General features: G+C 42.0%; 2 protein-coding genes across 2 annotated transcripts; both read left to right on the top strand.

Moving 5' to 3' along the window:
* Window positions 1–884: 884 nt before the first annotated feature.
* Window positions 885–1,721, top strand: LOC137818424 (dirigent protein 22-like). Its single transcript, XM_068621854.1, has one exon. It carries the CDS (start codon window positions 950–952, stop codon window positions 1,511–1,513), a length of 564 nt encoding a protein of 187 aa, XP_068477955.1. The 5' UTR covers window positions 885–949; the 3' UTR covers window positions 1,514–1,721.
* An 11,385-nt stretch (window positions 1,722–13,106) lies between these two features.
* On the top strand, window positions 13,107–13,625 carry LOC137814595 (putative disease resistance RPP13-like protein 1). Its single transcript, XM_068617413.1, has one exon. The coding sequence runs from the start codon at window positions 13,107–13,109 to the stop codon at window positions 13,623–13,625; it is 519 nt and encodes a 172-aa protein (XP_068473514.1).
* The last annotated feature ends 6,582 nt before the right edge of the window (window positions 13,626–20,207 follow it).

Below are 20,207 nucleotides of genomic sequence, written 5' to 3'. Positions count from 1 at the left end.
TCATTTCAGTGTTGGAATCTATTAAAAAACAACAATCTACTTTCATACGTATATTAGCAGTATCAATAAGTAGTTTGCAAACTACCAAACTCGTAATCTTAGCTTAAAAGACACAACTAGATTAAAATATTTTGGTCATAATAAACAGGTTTTTAGACTATTTATAAAGATCTCTATTTAACAATAGGTGTAAATAGTTTTAAGCCTAAAAAAATATTTGATTGTTATATTGTATTTTTCAGCCAATTTTTAATTTAATATAGTAACAATAAAAAACTTGAACGTGTTATTTTTCCTAAAGAAAAGACGATAGAATATTAAGAAACACAAAAGGTAGTCTAAGCCAAAGTGTCATGCTTTACGTCACATTGAAAGCGAAGGTTGACCTTTAATTTAGTTTTTTCCTCGTGGAACACTTCACATTTTATAATTATAATTTTATTCCTTCTACCGTATTAAATCCTCAGTTTTGATTTTTTCTATTATAATATGAATACATTTGTCTTTCATTTTAAAAATATGAAAATTTGATTCAATTTTGTTTATATTTATTTTATTATATTTTATTCAATTAAATTATATTTTGATTTACTATGTTAAATAAGGTTCGATATAAAAAAAAATAATGACTAAATAAATTTTTTAATCTAAACTTTATTTTCCAAATAAGAGGAATGATAATGATTGAACTTGCATGCATATTTTAAATTATATTCAATACTGGTTTCTATTAGAAGTGTTTATTTGGTCATAATTTGTTAAAGCAATAATCTTTATTCTTTTTACTCATTATTCTACACTCCCTTAGAGAATCAAGTATAGAGAAACCTACTTCACACATGTTTTCTCACTTCATCCACTCTTATAAATTCTCCCTTCCACACTTCCTTTCTCTTCATTCCAAATTGTTACACAAACCACATTACCAACTTTTCCCTCACCACCAAGCATGGCTTCCAAATTTCTCATCTTCTCCCTACTTGTCTCTTTTCAAGTCCTCACTTCCACTCTGGCCAATGAAACTGGTTTCGTGGGTACCCTAAATCGTAAGGAATTAGGTTTACATAAAAAGGATAAGGTTAGCCATTTCAAGTTCTTCTTCCACGAGAGGTTTACCGGCAGCAACGCCACCTCAGTCACCGTGGTTCCTTCGCTCCCCAACTACACCGCCACTTCTTTCGGCCTGGTGGGGATCACAGACAACGCCCTCACAGTGGGACAAGAGCCAAACTCCAAGGTGGTCGGAAGAATTGAGGGGTTGTACGCCGGCACATCGCAAACGGAGTTCAATTTGTTGGTTGTTGTGAACTTTTTGTTGACCGAAGGGAAGTACAATGGCAGCACCATTGCCGTGTTGGGGAGGAACCGTCTCTCCCTTAAGGTGAGAGAGCTGCCTGTGATTGGAGGAAGTGGGGTTTTTAAATTTGCTACAGGTTATGCAGAAACCAAAACTCTTTACCTTGATGCAGATAGGTCTACAATTGAGTACAACATCTATGTTTCACATTACTGATGAAGTCGTAGGAAATGTTCTTATATGGTTTTGTAACTCCGTCAAATTTCTTTTAATAATGTTCCGTTGCTAGATACGATGATTGGATATGGAAGGAGTTTTAGAGTGTTTTCATGTTGTAGTGAGAGAATGCAATAGTTCTATACAAGTTAAAGGAAAAAAATGAGATTGTATTTACATTCATGTTTAATAAGAATTTACTTGAATACGTGGTGATTGGTACAAAATTATTTCAACTTAAGTAATTGAATTGAAGTTATACATATATATAAATATGTGTTGAGTATTTGTTTATTTTCTTCTAAAATTTTGAGAATGAGATAATATTTTATGAGACATAAGAAATTATTTTTGATTTTAATCTCTTAAGACATAGGTATGTATATAATATTTTGTCTTTAAAATACATAAAAGTGTAGTTTTTAGTTATATTATTATAAAATGTAAAAAGTGATAATTTTGATATAGATCTAGGAATGCAAATAATAAGAAATAATTAATTTTAACAACTTGAATCAAACAACTGAAATGTTTAGAGATTTATTTGATTTTTTTAAGACTATATGAAAATAAAATAATTTTTAAGGACCAAAATAAATATTAATTTTTAATTTATTGTTATATTCGTAAATAAAGACTCCTAGAAAATATTACTAAATAAAATTAGAAAGTGTATAATGGTCAAATCTGACGGTGCGTGAGTTATCTGACAAGACATAGTTCTAAATATTTAAACACGTAATGGTACAGCCAACTACCAAATTCATGTTCAATGAATGACTCCACGTCCATTTCTTTGTCCAAAATTTCGTTCGATCTTTTAAAAACTTTGTTTTCAGACTTCAAAAAGTAGTTGCTTCTTTTAAAGATTTGAAGAATGATACTATACTATGAGAAAAATAATTGGTGATAATGACATGGTTTTAGATTTGAAAATACTCTATTGCTATTTGTTTAACATTCAATATGTTATCCTTATTTATACAAAAACATAAAATTAATATATTGGACCACGCGCTTGAGTTTAGCGTTCAGTGGTCAGATCTTAGCCTCAGCCATAGGCAGGTCAGATCGATTCTTGGATCGAGTTGGTGAGCCATGAGATGGTCCCAGATGTATGTATTAGTTAAGCTCTTCGTATAACTCCTTGTACATAAGGCCTAGGCAGCTAGTGAATGGTAGTTTTGGACCTTGGGATATACTTAGTACGCAGGGGTCTAGCTTAAGTAAAGATTTCTTTTCAAAACCTAAGCCCATGTGTGTTAGGGCATGTAGATGTTAGGTTGCATGCGTTTGAAAGATAATGTAGCACCACGCTGAGGGTGGCTATGTAAAACAGATTGGACCCTGATGCTGGTACATGAGTTGGTACCCAGTTGGTTATTCTGTTATGATTTTATGCACTCCATGGAGGAAAGATTCAATTCGGTTGCAACACCTAGAGAATGTGCCCTTGAACAAAATATTTTCCTGTTGAGTATGCTTTCAGTTGAGATTATATTCTCGTGATAGAAAGTTGTTACAAGAGGTAAACTATAAAAGGGACTTGAGATTTCATGTTAAGGTATGTTGTTTCTAAGATTGAAACTTGTTACTTCCTAATTCTTATAAGCCCGGTACTGACTTGATCCTCAGAGTGCAATCAACGAGTAGGACCTCCTCTGTTTCAACGAGCTACGTTCTAAAGCAGCAAGAGATAAGATAGACTCGTGAAGAAACAAACTTTATTATCAAAGTCAACCGACGAGCAAGTTAACCAGCAAAAACAATTAACAAAATCGCTCTCTAATCTCTCTTCAATAATGATGTGAATACAAATGGATCATACCGGTACATGTTCCTTCTTCTAAAACTTTTCCTTCAATTTCAAGAAAACAGACACGTGGAAGGTATTTCAAAGATGGAGAAGGGTAAGTGAAGTTTCCATCTTCAAGAGATTGAATATTAAAAAGCAAAAATTTGGATTCGTCAGAGTGTTCAGATCGTTAAGGAGTTGGAGAAAATACTAGATGAATTTGGATCAGGAATGGGAGAATTAATGTTAACGAACCTAAATACTACGGGGAAGCAGAAACAAAAAAGGAATGAAATGATAAACAGAAAGAGAAGACAAAATTGGAAGAGAAAGTGGTTAAAAAAGTGTGGAGGGCAAAAGATACAAATCAATCTTATGCACACATAGTTAAGAATGGGAATAGAACACAGTCAAAAAAGCAGGACAAGACCAAATGCAGTACACTTTAAAGTGGAAGAAACTCCAAAGGAATGGATAAAACAATGTTATATCGAGAGAGTTTTGGATTTAAGCAAAGAGTTTCGGATTTAAGCAAAATAGGAGCTGAATGAAAGCTTTGTTATAGGAGGTTACAACTTCATAAAGATTAATTTGAGAGGTTTCCACGTTTTATTAATGGGGAAAGCGAAACTAGAGTTAAAGAAGCCATTGAGGAAAATAAAGAAAATAAAGAGTGGTTCGAAGATCGTTTGACACCATTAATCCATGGGAAGACTAACTCCGCTGTTGATAAACTGGTATGGGTGCGGTGTAGGGCTTACCTTTGAAATTGTGGATCCAAAATGCTTTGTAAAGCTTGGAGCTCTACTGGAAACTCTGGTAGAGGATGACGACGCAACACTGGCTTTAGAATATGCAAGATTTAGAGTCAGAGTTCCAGTGAGGTGCCAGATATCTTTAGAGGAGGAATGCACGGTTCCGGAACAAAAGTTATGCCAATGTCAAAGAAAATTGACGAGGAACCAACGGTGAACGGTGGGAAAGATGGGACCACCGGAGGGGTCTGATCAAGATGGTCTTTAGAGAGCAATGACCCCCGTGTCATCACGGTGCTGCGGGCACAACCTTTCTTTGGAGTTTGGGCCTACAGGACTGGCCCAATCTGAAGGGTCTCACAGAAACCCATTGGTAGCGGAAGGGAGGTGTGATATGGAAATGGCAAAAGCAAGTGGCGTTTTCTCTGCTCCAGTTGGGAATGCGCAAACTTCCATTGCCATTTGCGGAGGATTTGCTGGATGAGTCAATCCTTGCACCGTTGAATGCTGAGCAAGGGGAAGGCGCTTCAAGCACGAAGTCGATGGACACTACTCTCACGGTGGGCGAGGTTATCACGGTGCTGGCAGAAATGCAGAGCCGGGTGTTGGCCACAACGCTTCCAGATAGCGAGCTCAACACGGTGGTGGAGAAAACACAATGTACTCTACCCGTGGGGGACGTATCCTCTTTGTCCGAGCGACGTGCACGAAACCGAGGATTCACGAGAGAGGTGTTCGTGGGCGAGGCAAGCGATTGGAGGAGAGTGGGCAACAATTGGCTTCCCCAAACCATGGCACAAATGTAAGGTTAGAATCTCTTAATCTCAACTACAATAATATAGATCATAGTCTCTGAATCTCTTAATCTCATATAAATCATATAGCGCAATTAAAAATTATAATAGGTTGTTTGGTTGAGGAACGAAAAGTTCAAGGCAGCTAAGTTATGGAAACTAGGGTTCACATTTGAAGGGAGGAAAATTTAGTAATAAACATAATAGGAAAAATGGACGAAAAGGATAAAAGAATATTTGATGATACAGATAATTAGTATTCATATCAGGGATTTTAGATATTATTAAATATTATGAGATTTTATAGATATTGTTAGATATTTCATATTTATGTGGGCTTAATCTATATGTTTTTCTTCCTATATAAACATAACCCTATGTATATAAACAAAGGATTTTTCCTATTCTTTCTTTTCCTTTAATATGGTATCAGAGCCATTTAAATTCTATCCTAACGAGTGTTTGGTGGGCTTATCAGGTAATCCACTATCGAACTGTTATTGGACCATCCATAATATATTGTCCCACACACGAGCTGTCACTATCGGCGTGAGGGGTATGTGTTGAAGATCCCACATCGACTAAAGATGAGAATATTTCATTGTATATAAGTGGGTACAAACCTCACTTTATGAGCCGGTTTTATGGGGTTGAGTTAGGCTTAAAGTTCATTTCGTAATAAGTTCTTCATGTTATTGGGTTTACATGGCCTTCCTGATGATTATTCTCACATTAGTGATCAAATTTTGGGATCTCCTACCGTGTCTAATTTTACTTCCACTTGTTCCACCCTTTTGTGTGTGCCAAGTAAACACACCACTTAAATAACGTCTCATGTTGATGATTCTTCTGCTTTAGTCCCTCAGCCCATGTGCAACCTTCTATTATGGACCATACTTCAATTGATACCTCAGGCCAACCTGCTATTTTCAATGAATTTCTTAAATGGTATGAGGATCGTCAGAACCCTAGTTCCACGGCTTCGGTTGCACATTTAGGTACATCTTTTGTTGGCCTCACTCACTCCACTTCCCTTGGCTCTTGGGTTCTAGATTCAGGTGCCATAGATCACATTACTGCTAATAAATCTTTTTTTCTCTTCCATGTCTACTAGAGGTTATTTACCTTTGGTTACCATGGCCAATGGATATAGGGTACCATCACATGGTGTTGGTACTATTCATCTTTTTCCTTCTTTATCTATTGATAATGTTCTTTATGTCCCTGGGTCTCCATTTAACTTATTATCCATTAGTCATCTCACTCGTTACCTTGACTGTGTTATTTCTTTTACCAAAGATTCTGTTACTTTACAGGACCGAAGTTCAGGACGGATGATTGGCACCAGATGTGAGCCTCATGGACTTTATCAACTACAGATCTCTGCACATGTTGGCACGATTATGGATTCTCCATCTCTCATTCATGTTCGGTTGGGTCATCCTAGTCTTGCCAAGATGCAGCAGCTTGTTCCAAGTTTTTCTAATGTGTCTACTTTATTGTGTGAGTCGTGTCAGTTAGGGAAGCACATTCGTAGTTCTTTTCCTATTAGTGTCTCACAACGTGCTTCATCTCCTTTTGCCTCAGTTCACTCTGACATTTGGGGACCAAGTCATATTAAGTCTAATTTAGGATTTCAGTATTTTGTTACTTTGGATGATTATTCAAGATATACTAAGGTATTTTTAATAAAAAAACGTTCTAAGTTGTTTTCTATATTTCAAATATTTTACAATAAAATTAAAAATTAATTTGGAATTTCCATTCGAATTGTGCGCAGTGATAATGGACGTGAATATCTTTCTCATTCTTTTAAAAATTTTATGGCTTCTCATGGTATTATTCATCAAAATTTATGTGCTTATACACCTCAACAAAATGGGGTAGCTAAGAGCAAGAATAAACATATTGTTAAAACAACTCGTACTATTTTAATCCATGGTGATGTTCCTCAGCGTTTTTGGGGTTATGTTGTTCTTAGTGCATGTTATCTCATTAATCGCATGCCATCTTCAGTTTTAGATAACAAAATTCCTCATTCTATTTTATTTCCACATGACCCTCCACTCTTCACCTCCCAAAGTTTTTGGGTCGACATGTTTTGTTCATAATTTTAGTCTTGGTCTTGATAAATTATCTCATAAGTCACACAAATGTGTCTTTTTAGGGTTCACTAGATCACAAAAAGGAAATAAATGTTTATCACCTTCTTTAAACTGTTATTTTATTTCAGCAGATGTCACCTTCAGTGAATCTTCCCTTTACTTTGTCTTTCTTTTTCAATGTCTTCATCTAATCAAGTTAATATTCCTCTTGTTGTGCCTAGTGAACCTAACTATTCACCATCGCCACCAACTCCTCAGGTGTATAGTCGTCGTCAAACGTCTCATCGTCCATCAGCTGACTCTATTCTGGTGCCAACACTTCATTCCCCTCCAGCTCCGACAGTTGAACCTCCGACGGTTGAACCTGATATTCCTACATAAAGGTATACGTTCTACCCGTAATCCCTCTCCATATTATACTGCTTTGAGTTACCATAGACTATCCCAACCCTTTTATACCCGCCTTTCGTGTATTTCTTCTGTATCCATTCCAAAATCTGTAGGTGATGCCTTAGCTCATCCTAGTGGGCGTCAGGCCATGCTTGATGAAATGAATGCGCTTCAGAATAATGGAACTTGGGAACTTGTTTCTTTACCATCTAGGAAATCTGTTGTTGGTTGCAGGTGCATTTTTGCTATCAAAGTTGGTCCTGATGGTACTATTGATCGTCTCAAAGCTCGTCTTGTGGCTAAGGGTTATACCCAAATTTTTGGTTTAGACTATGGTGATACTTTTTCTCCAGTGGCAAAGATAGATTTTGTTCGCTTATTCATAGCTATGGTTGCTATTCAACAATGACCTCTTTATCAACTGGATGTCAAAAATGCTTTTCTTAATGGGGATTTGCAGGAAGAAATTTATATGGAGCAACTTCCTGGTTTTGTTGCTCAGGGGGAGTCTTCTGGATTGGTATGTCGTCTTCACAAATCCTTATATGGCCTCAAGCAGTCTCCTAGGGCTTGGTTTGGAAAATTTAGCAATGTTGTTCAACAGTTTGGTATGACTTGCCGTGAAACAGATCATTCAGTTTTTTTATCATCACTCGAGTGCTGGGTGTATCTATCTTGTAGTATATGTTGATGACATTGTTCTTACAGGTAGTGATCACCATGGCATCTCACAAGTAAAACAACACCTTTGTCAACACTTTCATACCACAAATCTTTGCAATGTCAGATATTTCTTGGCGATTGAGGTAGCACAATCCAGTATTGGTATTGTTATCTCTCAAAGAAAATACGCATTGGATATTTTGGAAGAAATTGGGTTGATGAATTCGAAATCTTTTGATACTCTCATGGATCCCAATGTCAAGCTTCTACCCAATCAGAGGGAGTCTCTTTCAGATCCTGAGAAGTACAGGAGATTAGTTGGAAAATTGAACTATCTCACTGTTACTCGTCCTGATATTTCCTTTGCAGTCAAAGTGGTGAGTCAAATTCTTAATTATCCCTGTGAAGATCATTAGAATGCAATCATTCATATAGTGAAGTACATTAAAGGCTCTCCTGGAAAAGGTTTGCTATATGGTTATAATAACCATACTAAAGTCGTTTGTTATTCAGATGCTGATTGGGCAGGATCTCGATCTGATAGAAGATCAACTTTCGATTATTGTGTCTCCATTGGTGATAACTTGATCTTTTGGGAGAGCAAGAAACAAAGTGTTGTGGCAAGATCTAGTGTAGAAGTAGAATATAGAGCTATGGCCTCGACTACTTGTGAGCTTATTTGGCTTAAACAGTTACTTAAAGAATTGCAATTTGGAGAGGTCACTCAAATGACACTTATATGTGATAATCATGCTGCTCTTCATATTAGCTCAAATCCAGTTTTTCATGAAAGGACCAAACATATTGAGATTGATTGTTATTTCATTCGAGAAAAGATTATATCGGGAGATATCAAAATAGAGTTTGTTAATTCAAATAATCAATTAGCAGATATTTTTACTAAACCCTTACGATGGCCTAAGATTGATTACATTTGTAACAAGCTGGGTACATATGATCTATATGCACCCAACTTGAGGGGGAGTGTTAGATATTATTAGATATAACTAGATATTATGAGATATTATAAATATTGTCAGATATTTTATATTTATGTAATGGGCTTAACCCATATGTTTCTTTTCCTATATAAACATAACCCTATGTGTTCAATATACACAAGGGATTTACCCTATTATTTCTTTTCCTTTAATAAGGGGTTTGGAAGAAAGTATTAAACGTAACTATATTAAAAACCTCATTTGGAGAGAATAGGTAGGAATGGTATGCATACAGGAAACTAAGAGCAAGAAATTGGAGATTGAAATTTACCATTGTAAACGTATATGGAATTGGAACTTTGTGGAAAATATCAAAGGTATAGCAAGAAATAGTGGAAGTTGGGGAAACACAAACATCAAAATCATGTTGTGTTATGGGGGACTTTAATGCAATTAGGACGAACAAGGAAAGAAAAGAACTAGTAAATCAAATGAACTACAACTAAAAAATCAGAAGGTTTAATGCGTCTATAGAGCAATCAAGGTTACTAAATATACCAATGATAGAGAGAAAATTTATGTGGTATAAATTGAATGAAACAATAAAGACCAGAATTGACAGGATCATGGTAACAAGAGAATGGTTGGATGTTTGGGTATACAAGCAATTCAAAAGACACCAAAGAATGAAATAAGTTTGGCATGGAGAATGACCGTGTAGTAAAATGAAATTAAAACTTAAGACCGATGAAAATATACTGTTCCTGCCGGTTGACTCGATTGCCTTCGTACGTCTCACGATACTCCCACGCCTGATTCTCTGTGCCTTCGTTCGTGCCTCTTTCTCGATCAAACACCTGAAATCACAAAGACAAAGGGCGCCCTAGAGGTCGTTTGCACTCCGACGCTCAAGTCAATCTTAGGGCTAGGAAACACCAAACTGTTAAGCGTAAAAGATCTGTGTAAGCTGTGTGTGTGAAGCGGCGCAAATGAATAGCGTACCTTACTAGATTTGTTACTTCCCTTTATATAGCCTAGGGTTTCCATTGTTTCTGCTACCCAAAATAGGCTTTCTGAGGGTGGGCCCCAGCGTCGCTTATTACCCACTCTTAGGGCAACCTAGCGCGTGGGGTTCCCTAACTGGAGTGCAACCTCTGACGGGATGACCACCTGGATGCCTCCTCGTGCACCTGATCTCTGGGGTCACCTGTCTTAGGAGTGCCCTAGTTGTTCACGTGCCATGCATGCAGCTCACCCCTGAAACGTGACCCTCATAGGTCGTATCTTTTCCAGTGGCTCTTTACTTGTGTTACGCCTGAACGCGTCATCCACACCACACGCATGGACCCTCGTGACCTAGGCTTCTCCCTGACTGATAACTGGTGAGTGGTTTGGGATCCACCTCTCGTGGCCCAGCTCCACTTTTCAACTTACCGAGGACTGATGTCTGACCACTCCTCGATCCCTTGGGCGTACTATCTGCGAGACACTCTAGGCATACCGCTAGCGAGACCCACCTCACATGATCGAGGTCTGACCTCTCCTCGACGCCTTAGGCGTGCCGTCTGTGAGGCGTCGGCCCCTGCCGCTCGTGGGACTCAGCTTACGTGGTCCCACATCCACTAGCAGTCAACTACGCCTGGGCACTGGTCGGTACATGTAGATATCAGAAACACATAAAAGAATAATCTGAAGTAAAAAAACACTGAAAAAAATAAAATGATGCGTAATTGTTAGCATAACAACACAAAGTTAAAAGAATCAAAGCAAAATTCCAATTTGAAGTAAGAATGAATGAGAATCGCACGAACAACAATATAGTTACGTTGCTATAAAAGGACTGTGACACCAACAATATAGTTCGTCTATAGTTTGTTGTTGTGGAAGGAATGTGACACTAACAATATTAAAAGGAATCAAGAAATTGCTGCTATCCATAAATGATATGCTATTGAAGTGAACTCTTTGACTCAAAAGGTTGAAGGTTTAGAAGCAATTATGAAATTTGTGCTTAAGCAACAAAACCCATATTTGAAGGGGGATATAGAACATATGATGTCACGGGTTTTAGGGAAAGAAAACAATGTAGTTGCTCCAGGTTCATCTACTTTCACTCATGTTCCTTATTTGGACCAGGTATAGACATATAATTTGCATTCAATGTTATCGGCTAGGTATTTTGTATTTATCTTATTTTATTTATAAACTTGATAATATTTTAGAAAGTTTGTACATTTTGTTTAATTTTTCAGGTTGGATGTCAAGATAATACTAATAATGGACATGAGAAAGATTTATGATTGATTGAAGAAATGTAGAAATTTTGAGAGATTTTCTAACTCTAATTATTTGTAATGATTACAACTTCTACTATTTTTTGTATACAATGGAGTATTTAACTTACACATTTGAAATATTAATATTATATACATTTTTCTTAATTAAATTATAAATGTGGTTTAAATGTGATTACGTTTTAAATTAGTTTGAAAATGTTGCTTATTACGTAATTTTATAAATTAGTTATTTCATAATTTGTCACGTTAAAAAAGTGTTGTCTATTGGATTTGAATGTGATCAAGTTTTTTGGCATTAATACTCGTATTGGTAAAGTTCTTCGTCCTCTTCCTGTTAGATGGGAGTTTCCTTCACCAGGATGGGTTAAAATTAACACTGATGGGGCTGCTAGGGGTTATCCAGGTCTTGCCACTTGTGGAGGTATTTTCCGTGGGAGTATGGGGGAGTTTATTTGAGTTTTCTCTGCGTTTCTTGACGTTAAGACTGCTTTGGTTGCTGAATTTTATGGAGTTATATATGTTTTGGAGGAAGCTCAAAAGTTGGGACTTACTAATGTCTGAATGGAATGTGACTCTGCCTTGGTTTGTGTTGTGTTTACTGCTAGGACAAATGTTCCTTGGATGCTTCGTAATCGATGGAATGTTTGTCCTAATTACTGTGGAAAAATCAGGTTTAGGGTTACTTATATTTTTTCGTGAAGGGAATGCGTGTGCTGATAAGTTAGCTAATTTATGATTTATTCATAGAGAATCCTTTCATTGGTATAATAGGCTTCCATCTAATTTGTTCTTAGAATTCTTTATTAATAGGTATAGTCTACCTATGTATCGTTTTTGTCAACATATGGGTTTTGGTCTAGTCCCCACATTTTTGTATATTCTTTCTTTTTCTTTTTTTAATAATACTTTTTTCATGTGATGACAAATGATTGTTGTTACTTGAGGTGTCAGCCTAGTTGAGATGTCAAGTAGCATAGTGATGCCGAACATAAAAGCTTTTTATAAAAAGAAAATGTTGTTTAAAAAGACAAACAACTTGTAAATAACCGTTGCCTAAACATTATGAAAAAAAAACGTTGCCTATTTTATAAATATGCAACACTGAAATGCATAGCCTATTCTATCAATATGCAACACTGAAAATGTGTTGCATAAAAGATAGACAACATGTAAATAAGTGTTGTCTAAAAAGATAGACGATATGTAAATAAACTTTGTCTAAACAACAGACAACACTAAAAATGCGTTGCATAAAGATTATTAGAAAAAACGTTGTCTAAAAGTTTTTCCGAAAAATGTTGCATATTCTACCAATATAAGGCAATAGATGCAAGAAAAAAAAAAACGTTGTCTAAACCCACAGTTGCATATTTCATGCCTGAAAAAGCGTTGTCTAAAGTTAACGCAATGCTATTCCTAGATGAAATTTTATTGGAGAATATGAAAGTGAATATTGGACAAAAACACAACAAAGCATTTTTACAGCTAAATTCTTGTCTTTTGACAACATAAAATATTTTAGGACTTCTTTGCAAAAATGGAAAAATTGCAATCCAGTAAGTTTAGGTCAATTTAGTTCCTTATAATGGTTAGGTACATCATTGTAGCTTTAACCCACTTGTGGGGAACAAAAAAGAAAAAGTCTTTAAAAAGCATCCAATGAAGAACCTTGTCCTTTAGAAAAGATAAAATATTCACCACGGTTGGTAAGACTTAAATATTAAATAGTGTTGAAGCAAGCCAAATCTCCTCATAAAAGTTCACTGAATCAAGAACCAACCCAACTTTTGCAACCAATTCCTTTCCTTTGCGCTTCTACTTTGATCATCACTTGTTTGTTTGTTCCTGAGATCATGGCTTTAGCCGTGGTAGGTGGTGCACTTCTCTCTGCTTTCCTTGACGTTCTTTTTGAAAGGCTAGCTTCCCCTGAGCTTGTCAACTTGATCCGTGGAAAGAAGCCTGATAAGTTGCTTCAAAAGGTGGAGAACCAGCTGATAGTGGTTAGAGTTGTGCTTGCTGATGCTGAGAATCGACAAATCACAGACTCCAATGTCAAAAAGTGGCTCGATGTTCTCAGAGATGTTGTCTACCAGGTTGACGATTTACTTGATGAAGTATCTACTAAAGCTGCTACTAAAAAGGAGGTAAGCAACTCCTTTTCTCGCCTTTTTAAGAGAAAAAAGATTGTTAGTATTAGTAAGTTGGAAGACATAGTTGAAAGACTAGATGACATTTTAAAACAAAAGGAGAGTCTTGATTTGAAGGAGATTCCAGTGGAGAGCAACCAGCATTGGAAAGCTCAGCCAACATCTCTGGAAGATAGATACGGTATGTATGGTAGGGATAAAGACAAGGATGCTGTACCGCCATGATGGTCGGATGCGATGACGTGGCATCCTGTTACAAGTAGGCGTGTTGACAAGGCGCCAGGTTGGCAGTTGGGAAGGAAGTCGGGAGGCACGTGTAGTCGCCGATAGTTAAGTTGGCGTGTTCCGATCTCCAGCTTACCAGAATAGGCGATCGCCAGGTTGAGGAAGAAGTCGCCAGATGCGGACTCAGACGACCAGGCAGTCGGAGATCGCCAGAGCAAGCACATCGCCGAAGTTAAAGGAGAAGCAGATTATGGAGGCGGCCGGCGAGACCACAGGGAAGGTGTATGAAGGCCCTACCTCGCCAGTTTCAGTAGAGATCGCACTCCTGAGTTAGCTATGCACTGGGCAGCACCATGCATAGGTAACTTAGCCAAAATGAGAGTAGAAATAGCGCCAAGTCAGGGAGCCTCCAGATGATGGCACGTGTACAGTTGGATACGAGCCACGTGTCCAAGTCTGTAACTGCCAGGAGAGAGAAAACCACCAGGTATATAAGAGTTCCTAACAGATTTTCTAAGGTACGCACGTTCAGTTCATACACTTTACGCTTGCGAGTGACAGAGCTGTTTGTGAGAGAGATTTGCACGGTTCCAGTTCTTAGTATTTGGTGATACCGTCACTGACTTGAGCGTCGGAGTGCGATCGGCCGCAGCGGCGCCGTATCGTTTCTTTGCAGGTTCTTGAGATAGATCCAGAGGAGGAACGGAGGTGAGTAGCGGCGCGCACGTCGATCCTTTGACGAGGCATTCTCCAGCGCTCCGGTCAACAGGCAGGATCATCAGGCGCCCACCGTGGGGCCGTGTAAAACGTGCTCCCATCCACAGCGTGAGTTCGTAGAGGTTTTCGAGGTTTTCTGCGCGGTTGTGCGCTGGTGCAACTGTCGTTCTTGGTTTCTTTGAGTTTCGTTCGGTGAAGTTTGTGTTTTAAACCGTTCGCTTGGCTTTTCGATCGGTGGATTCGAGTTCTTTCGTTTGGTTGTTTGGTTCGCGGGGAAACGGTGGTTTTTGGTGAAGCTGCGATTTTCTTCGAAGGTTTGCGGTGTTCTTGAAGTTCTTACGCAGTTTCTTGAATCTTCTCCGATCGGTCGCTGATTCGTTTGTGGTTGAAGTGTTATTTGCTGTATTTCTGTGGTTCGCTGAAGTTAATGAGAAAGATGAGAAGCAATCGTTCCAGCCCCGTGGCTCCCGTCGCAGCTGAAGGCGACGCCGCCATGACCATGGCACAGATGGCAGAAATGATGCGCTCATTGGAGGCCACTGTAGAAGCCTCGTGCGTCGAGCAGGCAAGGATACATGAAGACCTGGTCGCCTCTCGCGCCAGAAACGAGGAGCTCAGCAAGGTAGCTGAGGAGCTACGTCGAGCTCTTCAGGAGCAGCAGGTTCGTTCTTCCGCTGAAGAGGTGGCACCGTCGACGCCGCCTCGTGTTTTCCCAATGCCTTTCATTCAGGCGATTACCGACACGCCAATTCCCACGAGCGTGGTCCCGGTTAAAGCTGTTTTTACTGGCGTGGAAGATCCAGAGGCTCATCTGACCACGTTCCACACACAGATGATGCTGTCAGGGGGGTCGGATGCTGTCTATTGTAAGATGTTCGTGAGCACGCTCCAGGGAACGGCGATGGAGTGGTTTGTGAGCCTGCCTAATGGCCACATAACTAATTTTCAGCAATTCTCGAAAATCTTTGTCGAGCAGTATATTGTGAACAAGGCACCGCCCAGAGTGTCCTATGATCTGTTTGATATAAGGCAGTACCATGGGGAGTCCCTCAGAGACTACCTCAATCGCTTCGGAGCGCAGATGGTCAGATCGCCGGCCAAGGATGAAGAAATGCTGGTTTATGCCTTCAAGAAGGGCGTGCAGCCAGGGCCATTCTGCGAAGCCTTGATCAGGGCTCATCCAGCGACGTTTGCTGAAGTCAGGCGACTTGCGGTGGCTCACATCGCCGACGAGAGTGAGGTCGCCGAGAAGAGAGGCAGTGTGGCTCCCGTCAGGCCACGCGCCCAGACCAGGATCCAGCCACAGAGGGTGCTGGAAACGACAACGGCGGCCAGAAAGGATCAAAGGACTCGCTATCCTTACGATAAGAGAAACAAGGGAAGAAGCCAAGCGCGCCAACCGCCAGCACGCCAACAACCAGCACGCCGGGAATACAATCGCCCACCTAAGCACAAATTCGTCATGGGACTAGCGGACCTGATTGCTATCCCTAACATATCTGCTAGGTTGAAGGCGCCCGAGAAGGTGGGCGACAAGGTGTTAGGGTCGAAGCCGGATGTCTGGTGCGAGTTCCACCAGTGCTTTGGCCACAACCTGGACTCGTGTTTGTCTTTAGGGTACCAGCTCGATGATCTGGTTAAGAGCGGGTTCCTAAACGACTATCTGCTGGACAGAAGGACCGGAGGAGCGTCGAGTTCCCAGCCGGCAGGGGGGGAAGCCCAGCAACACGAGATGCCTATCCATGGGGAGATTCACACCATTGCAGGGGGTTTCTCAGGTGGTGGATGCACCGCATCGCAGAGGAAAAAGTACGCGCGATCGGTGATGTCGGTGGACATGTTTGAAGATCACTCGCCCGAAGTGGACATTACGTTCACCAAGCAGGATCTTCGGGACGTTGTGCCTCACGACAACGATCCCATTGTTATTTCGTTGATCACGGCGGGGAGGAAGGTTCACCGAGTTCTGGTGGACCAAGGAAGTTCGGCAGACGTGATGTTCTGGCCGACTTTCACGCAGCTAGAATTGCCCCTTGACCAGCTGAGGCCCTATGGAGGGTGCTTGTATGGGTTCGCTGGCGACCAGGTGGAAGTCAGGGGGTACATTGAGCTGAGAACCACGTTTACCGATGAGGCTGGGTCGAGGACGGAGAAAATCAAGTACCTCATCGTAAACGCCCCTTCAGCATATAACATCCTGCTGGGAAGGCCCACCCTTAACAGGATAGGCGCAATTCCATCGACTCGGCACATGAAGGTGAAGCTGCAGTCCATGGAAGGGGTGGTAATCACGATAAAGTCCGATCAGAAGGAAGCGAAAAAGTGCTATGAGAATAGCCTGAAAAATAAAAGATCAGTGAGCTATGTCACAACCACCCCACCGCCCGGTGTGAAGCCCAGACCGCCGATAATGGAGGAGGCCGCCGGAAGGGACGTAGAGATGGTAGATGCTGAGCTGGGGGAGAGGAATGCTGGCCCGGAGGAAGAAGAGGCGCGGAATCGCCCGGAGGAAGCAAGGGAACTCGGAATCGCCAAGGCGGTGATCGCCAGAGAATCAAGGCCCAAGCCCGTCGAGCAGTGGCTCGAGAAGGAGATCGGGGGGAAAGTTTTCAAGCTCGGAAGATCTCTGGAGGTCGATCTCCAGGACCAGATCGCCAAGGTGATTGAACGGCACCTGGACGCGTTTGCCTGGTCCGCTTCGGACATGCCCGGGATCGATCCCGACTTCTTGTGCCATCATCTGGCGATGGACAACATGGTGAGACCGGTGCGGCAAAGAAGGAGGAAATTTAATGAAGAGAGGAGGCAGGCGATCAAGGATGAGACCCAGAAACTCCTCGCTGCAGGCCACATCAGGGAAGTCCAGTACCCTGAGTGGTTGGCGAATGTCGTGCTGGTGAAGAAGAGTAACGGGAAATGGCGCATGTGCGTCGATTTCACCGACCTGAATAAGGCTTGCCCAAAGGATTCGTATCCTTTACCAAGCATTGATGCCCTGGTTGATAGTGCTGCAGGGTGCAAGCTGCTGAGTTTCCTGGACGCCTTCTCGGGCTATAATCAGATCAAGATGCATCCCATGGATGAAGAAAAAACAGCTTTCATGACGGAGAGGTCGTGCTACTGCTATAAGGTGATGCCGTTCGGGCTGAAGAACGCGGGGGCCACGTACCAGAGGCTGATGGACCGAGTACTTGCACCAATGCTGGGAAGGAACGTGCAAGCTTACGTCGATGACATGGTCGTGACCTCGCAGGAGAAAAGCAGGCACGTTGCAGACTTGGAAGAATTGTTCACGACGATCGCCAAGTTCAAGTTGAAGCTCAACCCGGAGAAATGCATTTTCGGCGTGGAGGCTGGAAAATTTTTGGGTTTCCTCTTGACTGAAAGAGGAATAGAAGCCAATCCGGACAAATGTGCCGCCATCTTGGCGATGAGAAGCCCGGCTACAGTAAAAGAGGTCCAGCAGCTGACAGGTCGGATGGCAGCACTATCCCGCTTCGTGTCAGCAAGCGGAGAAAAGGGGCATCCCTATTTCCAGTGTCTGCGGCGCAATAACAAGTTCGCTTGGACGAAAGAGTGCGAGGAAGCTTTCGTCAAGCTGAAGGAATATTTGGCGAGACCGCCGGTTCTGTGCAAACCACTGGCGGGAATCCCTCTCAGGTTGTATTTCGCTGTGACTGAGAGGGCGGTGAGTGCGGTGCTCGCCCAGGACCAGGATCAGGCTCAGAAGCCTATTTATTTCGTGAGTAAAGTGTTGCAGGGCCCAGAAACGAGGTATCAGGCCCTGGAGAAGGCTGCATTGGCTGTGGTGTTTTCGGCGAGAAGGTTGCGCCACTACTTCCACAGTTTCACAATACTGGTGATGACTGACCTGCCCATCCAGAAGGTCTTGAAGAAGCCTGACGTTGCAGGAAGAATGGTGAAGTGGGCAGTGGAGTTGTCAGAGTTTGACATTAAATATGAGCCTCGAGGCCCGATCAAAGGGCAAATCTTTGCAGATTTTGTAGTCGAGCTCTCTTCAGAGGCGGCGCGGGTTGAAGGAGACGATTTCCGTTGGGTACTCTCGGTGGATGGATCGTCAAACCAGCAGGGTAGCGGTGCTGGAGTCATATTGGAAGGACCCAACGGCGTGCTGATCGAACAATCGTTGAGATTCGCCTTCAAAGCCAGCAACAATCAAGCAGAGTATGAGGCGCTGATCGCCGGGATTCTGCTGGCTAAGGAAATGGGAGCCAGGGTGCTGATGGCTAAGAGTGACTCGCTGCTAGTCACAGGGCAAGTAACAGGCGAGTTCCAGGCTAAAGATCCACAAATGGCGGCTTACTTGGCGTATGTGCAGGAATTGAAGAGTTCCTTTGCCTCTTTTGAAGTGGTGCATGTGCCCCGAGAACAGAATGCCCGAGCTGACTTGCTTGCTAAGCTCGCCAGCTCCGGCAAGGGGGGTAGGCAGAGGACAGTGATTCAAGAAACTTTGAAGACGCCGAGGGCATTTGTAGCAGATCACCTGGTCCTTCAGATAAGCAGGTCGACGGAGAGAGCAGCGAGAAGCCATAAGTCTTTGACGCAAGAAACTCTGAGATCGCCGAGAATTAGAGCATGCCGAGGAGAGAAAGTGGACGTGATGCATGTCTGTGCCACCCACGAGCCAGACACTTGGATAACACAGTACAAGCGGTGCCTGGCGGATGGCCTCCTCCCGCTAGATCCAACAGAAGCTAGGAAGGTAAAGAAAAATTCCAGCAAGTATACATTGATTGATGGCGATCTGTACAGGTTTGGATTCACTCACCCACTCCTGGAATGTATACACGGCGAGAAGTGCACGAGGATTATGGCAGAGCTCCACGAAGGAATATGTGGAAGTCACGTCGGGGGTCGAGCTCTGGCCGCGAGGACTCTCCGTGCAGGCTACTATTGGCCATCCATGAGAGAAGATTGCAAGAGGTATGCCCAGTGCTGCAAACAATGCCAGCAGCACGCCGATTGGCACAAGGCACCTCCCGAGGAGTTGAAGTCGATCTATAGCCCTTGGCCGTTTCATACTTGGGGAATCGACATCCTGGGACCTTTTCCACTGGCGATCAGGCAGATGAAGTACTTGGTGGTGGCGATTGAGTATTTCACCAAGTGGATTGAAGCAGAACTAGTGGCCCAGATCACCGCGCACAAGATCGAAGGCTTTGTATGGAAGAATATTGTGTGCCGGTTTGGAGTGCCTAAGCGCCTGGTATCAGATAATGGGACTCAGTTTGCGAGCCACCTGTTGAAGAAGCTTTGCGAAGGAGTTGGAATTCAGCAAGTGTTTGCATCCGTCGAGCACCCTCAGACTAACGGCCAGGTGGAATTAGCTAACTGGGTGTTGCTGAGAGGTTTGAAGAGAAGGCTCGAGAAAGCCAAGGGAAGTTGGGCTGAGGAGGTACCCCGAATAGTTTGGGCGTACCACACCACCGAGCAGTCAGGAACCCATGAGACCCCGTTTAGCTTGGTCTATGGGTGTGATGCCATGATTCCAGTCGAGATTCAGGAGAGCTCGCCGAGATTCCAGAACTTTGTAGAGGAAGACTCGAATGAAGAGAGAAGGCTGAACCTGGATCTGCTGGACGAAGTCAGGGAGGAGGCAAGGCTGAAGGCTGAGGCGGTGAAGAGAAGGGTCGAGCGAAGGTACAACTCAAAGGTGATGCCAAGGCAGTTTAGAGAAGGCAATCTGGTGATGAGAAAGGCCCACCAGTACGAGATGGAGAATAAGCTATCACCCAAGTGGACTGGACCGTTCAGAATAACTGAGGCACTCGGGAACGGAGCCTATCGCTTGGAGACGTTGGAAGGGGGGGCGATCCCTCGTACCTGGAACGCCACACACCTGAA

This window comes from Phaseolus vulgaris, chromosome 10, assembly GCF_000499845.2.
Source record: "Phaseolus vulgaris cultivar G19833 chromosome 10, P. vulgaris v2.0, whole genome shotgun sequence".
In the NCBI taxonomy this organism is placed as follows: Eukaryota; Viridiplantae; Streptophyta; class Magnoliopsida; order Fabales; family Fabaceae; genus Phaseolus; species Phaseolus vulgaris.
The sequence above is the reverse complement of the archived record's forward strand: the minus strand, read 5'-3'. Positions and strand labels throughout refer to the sequence as shown.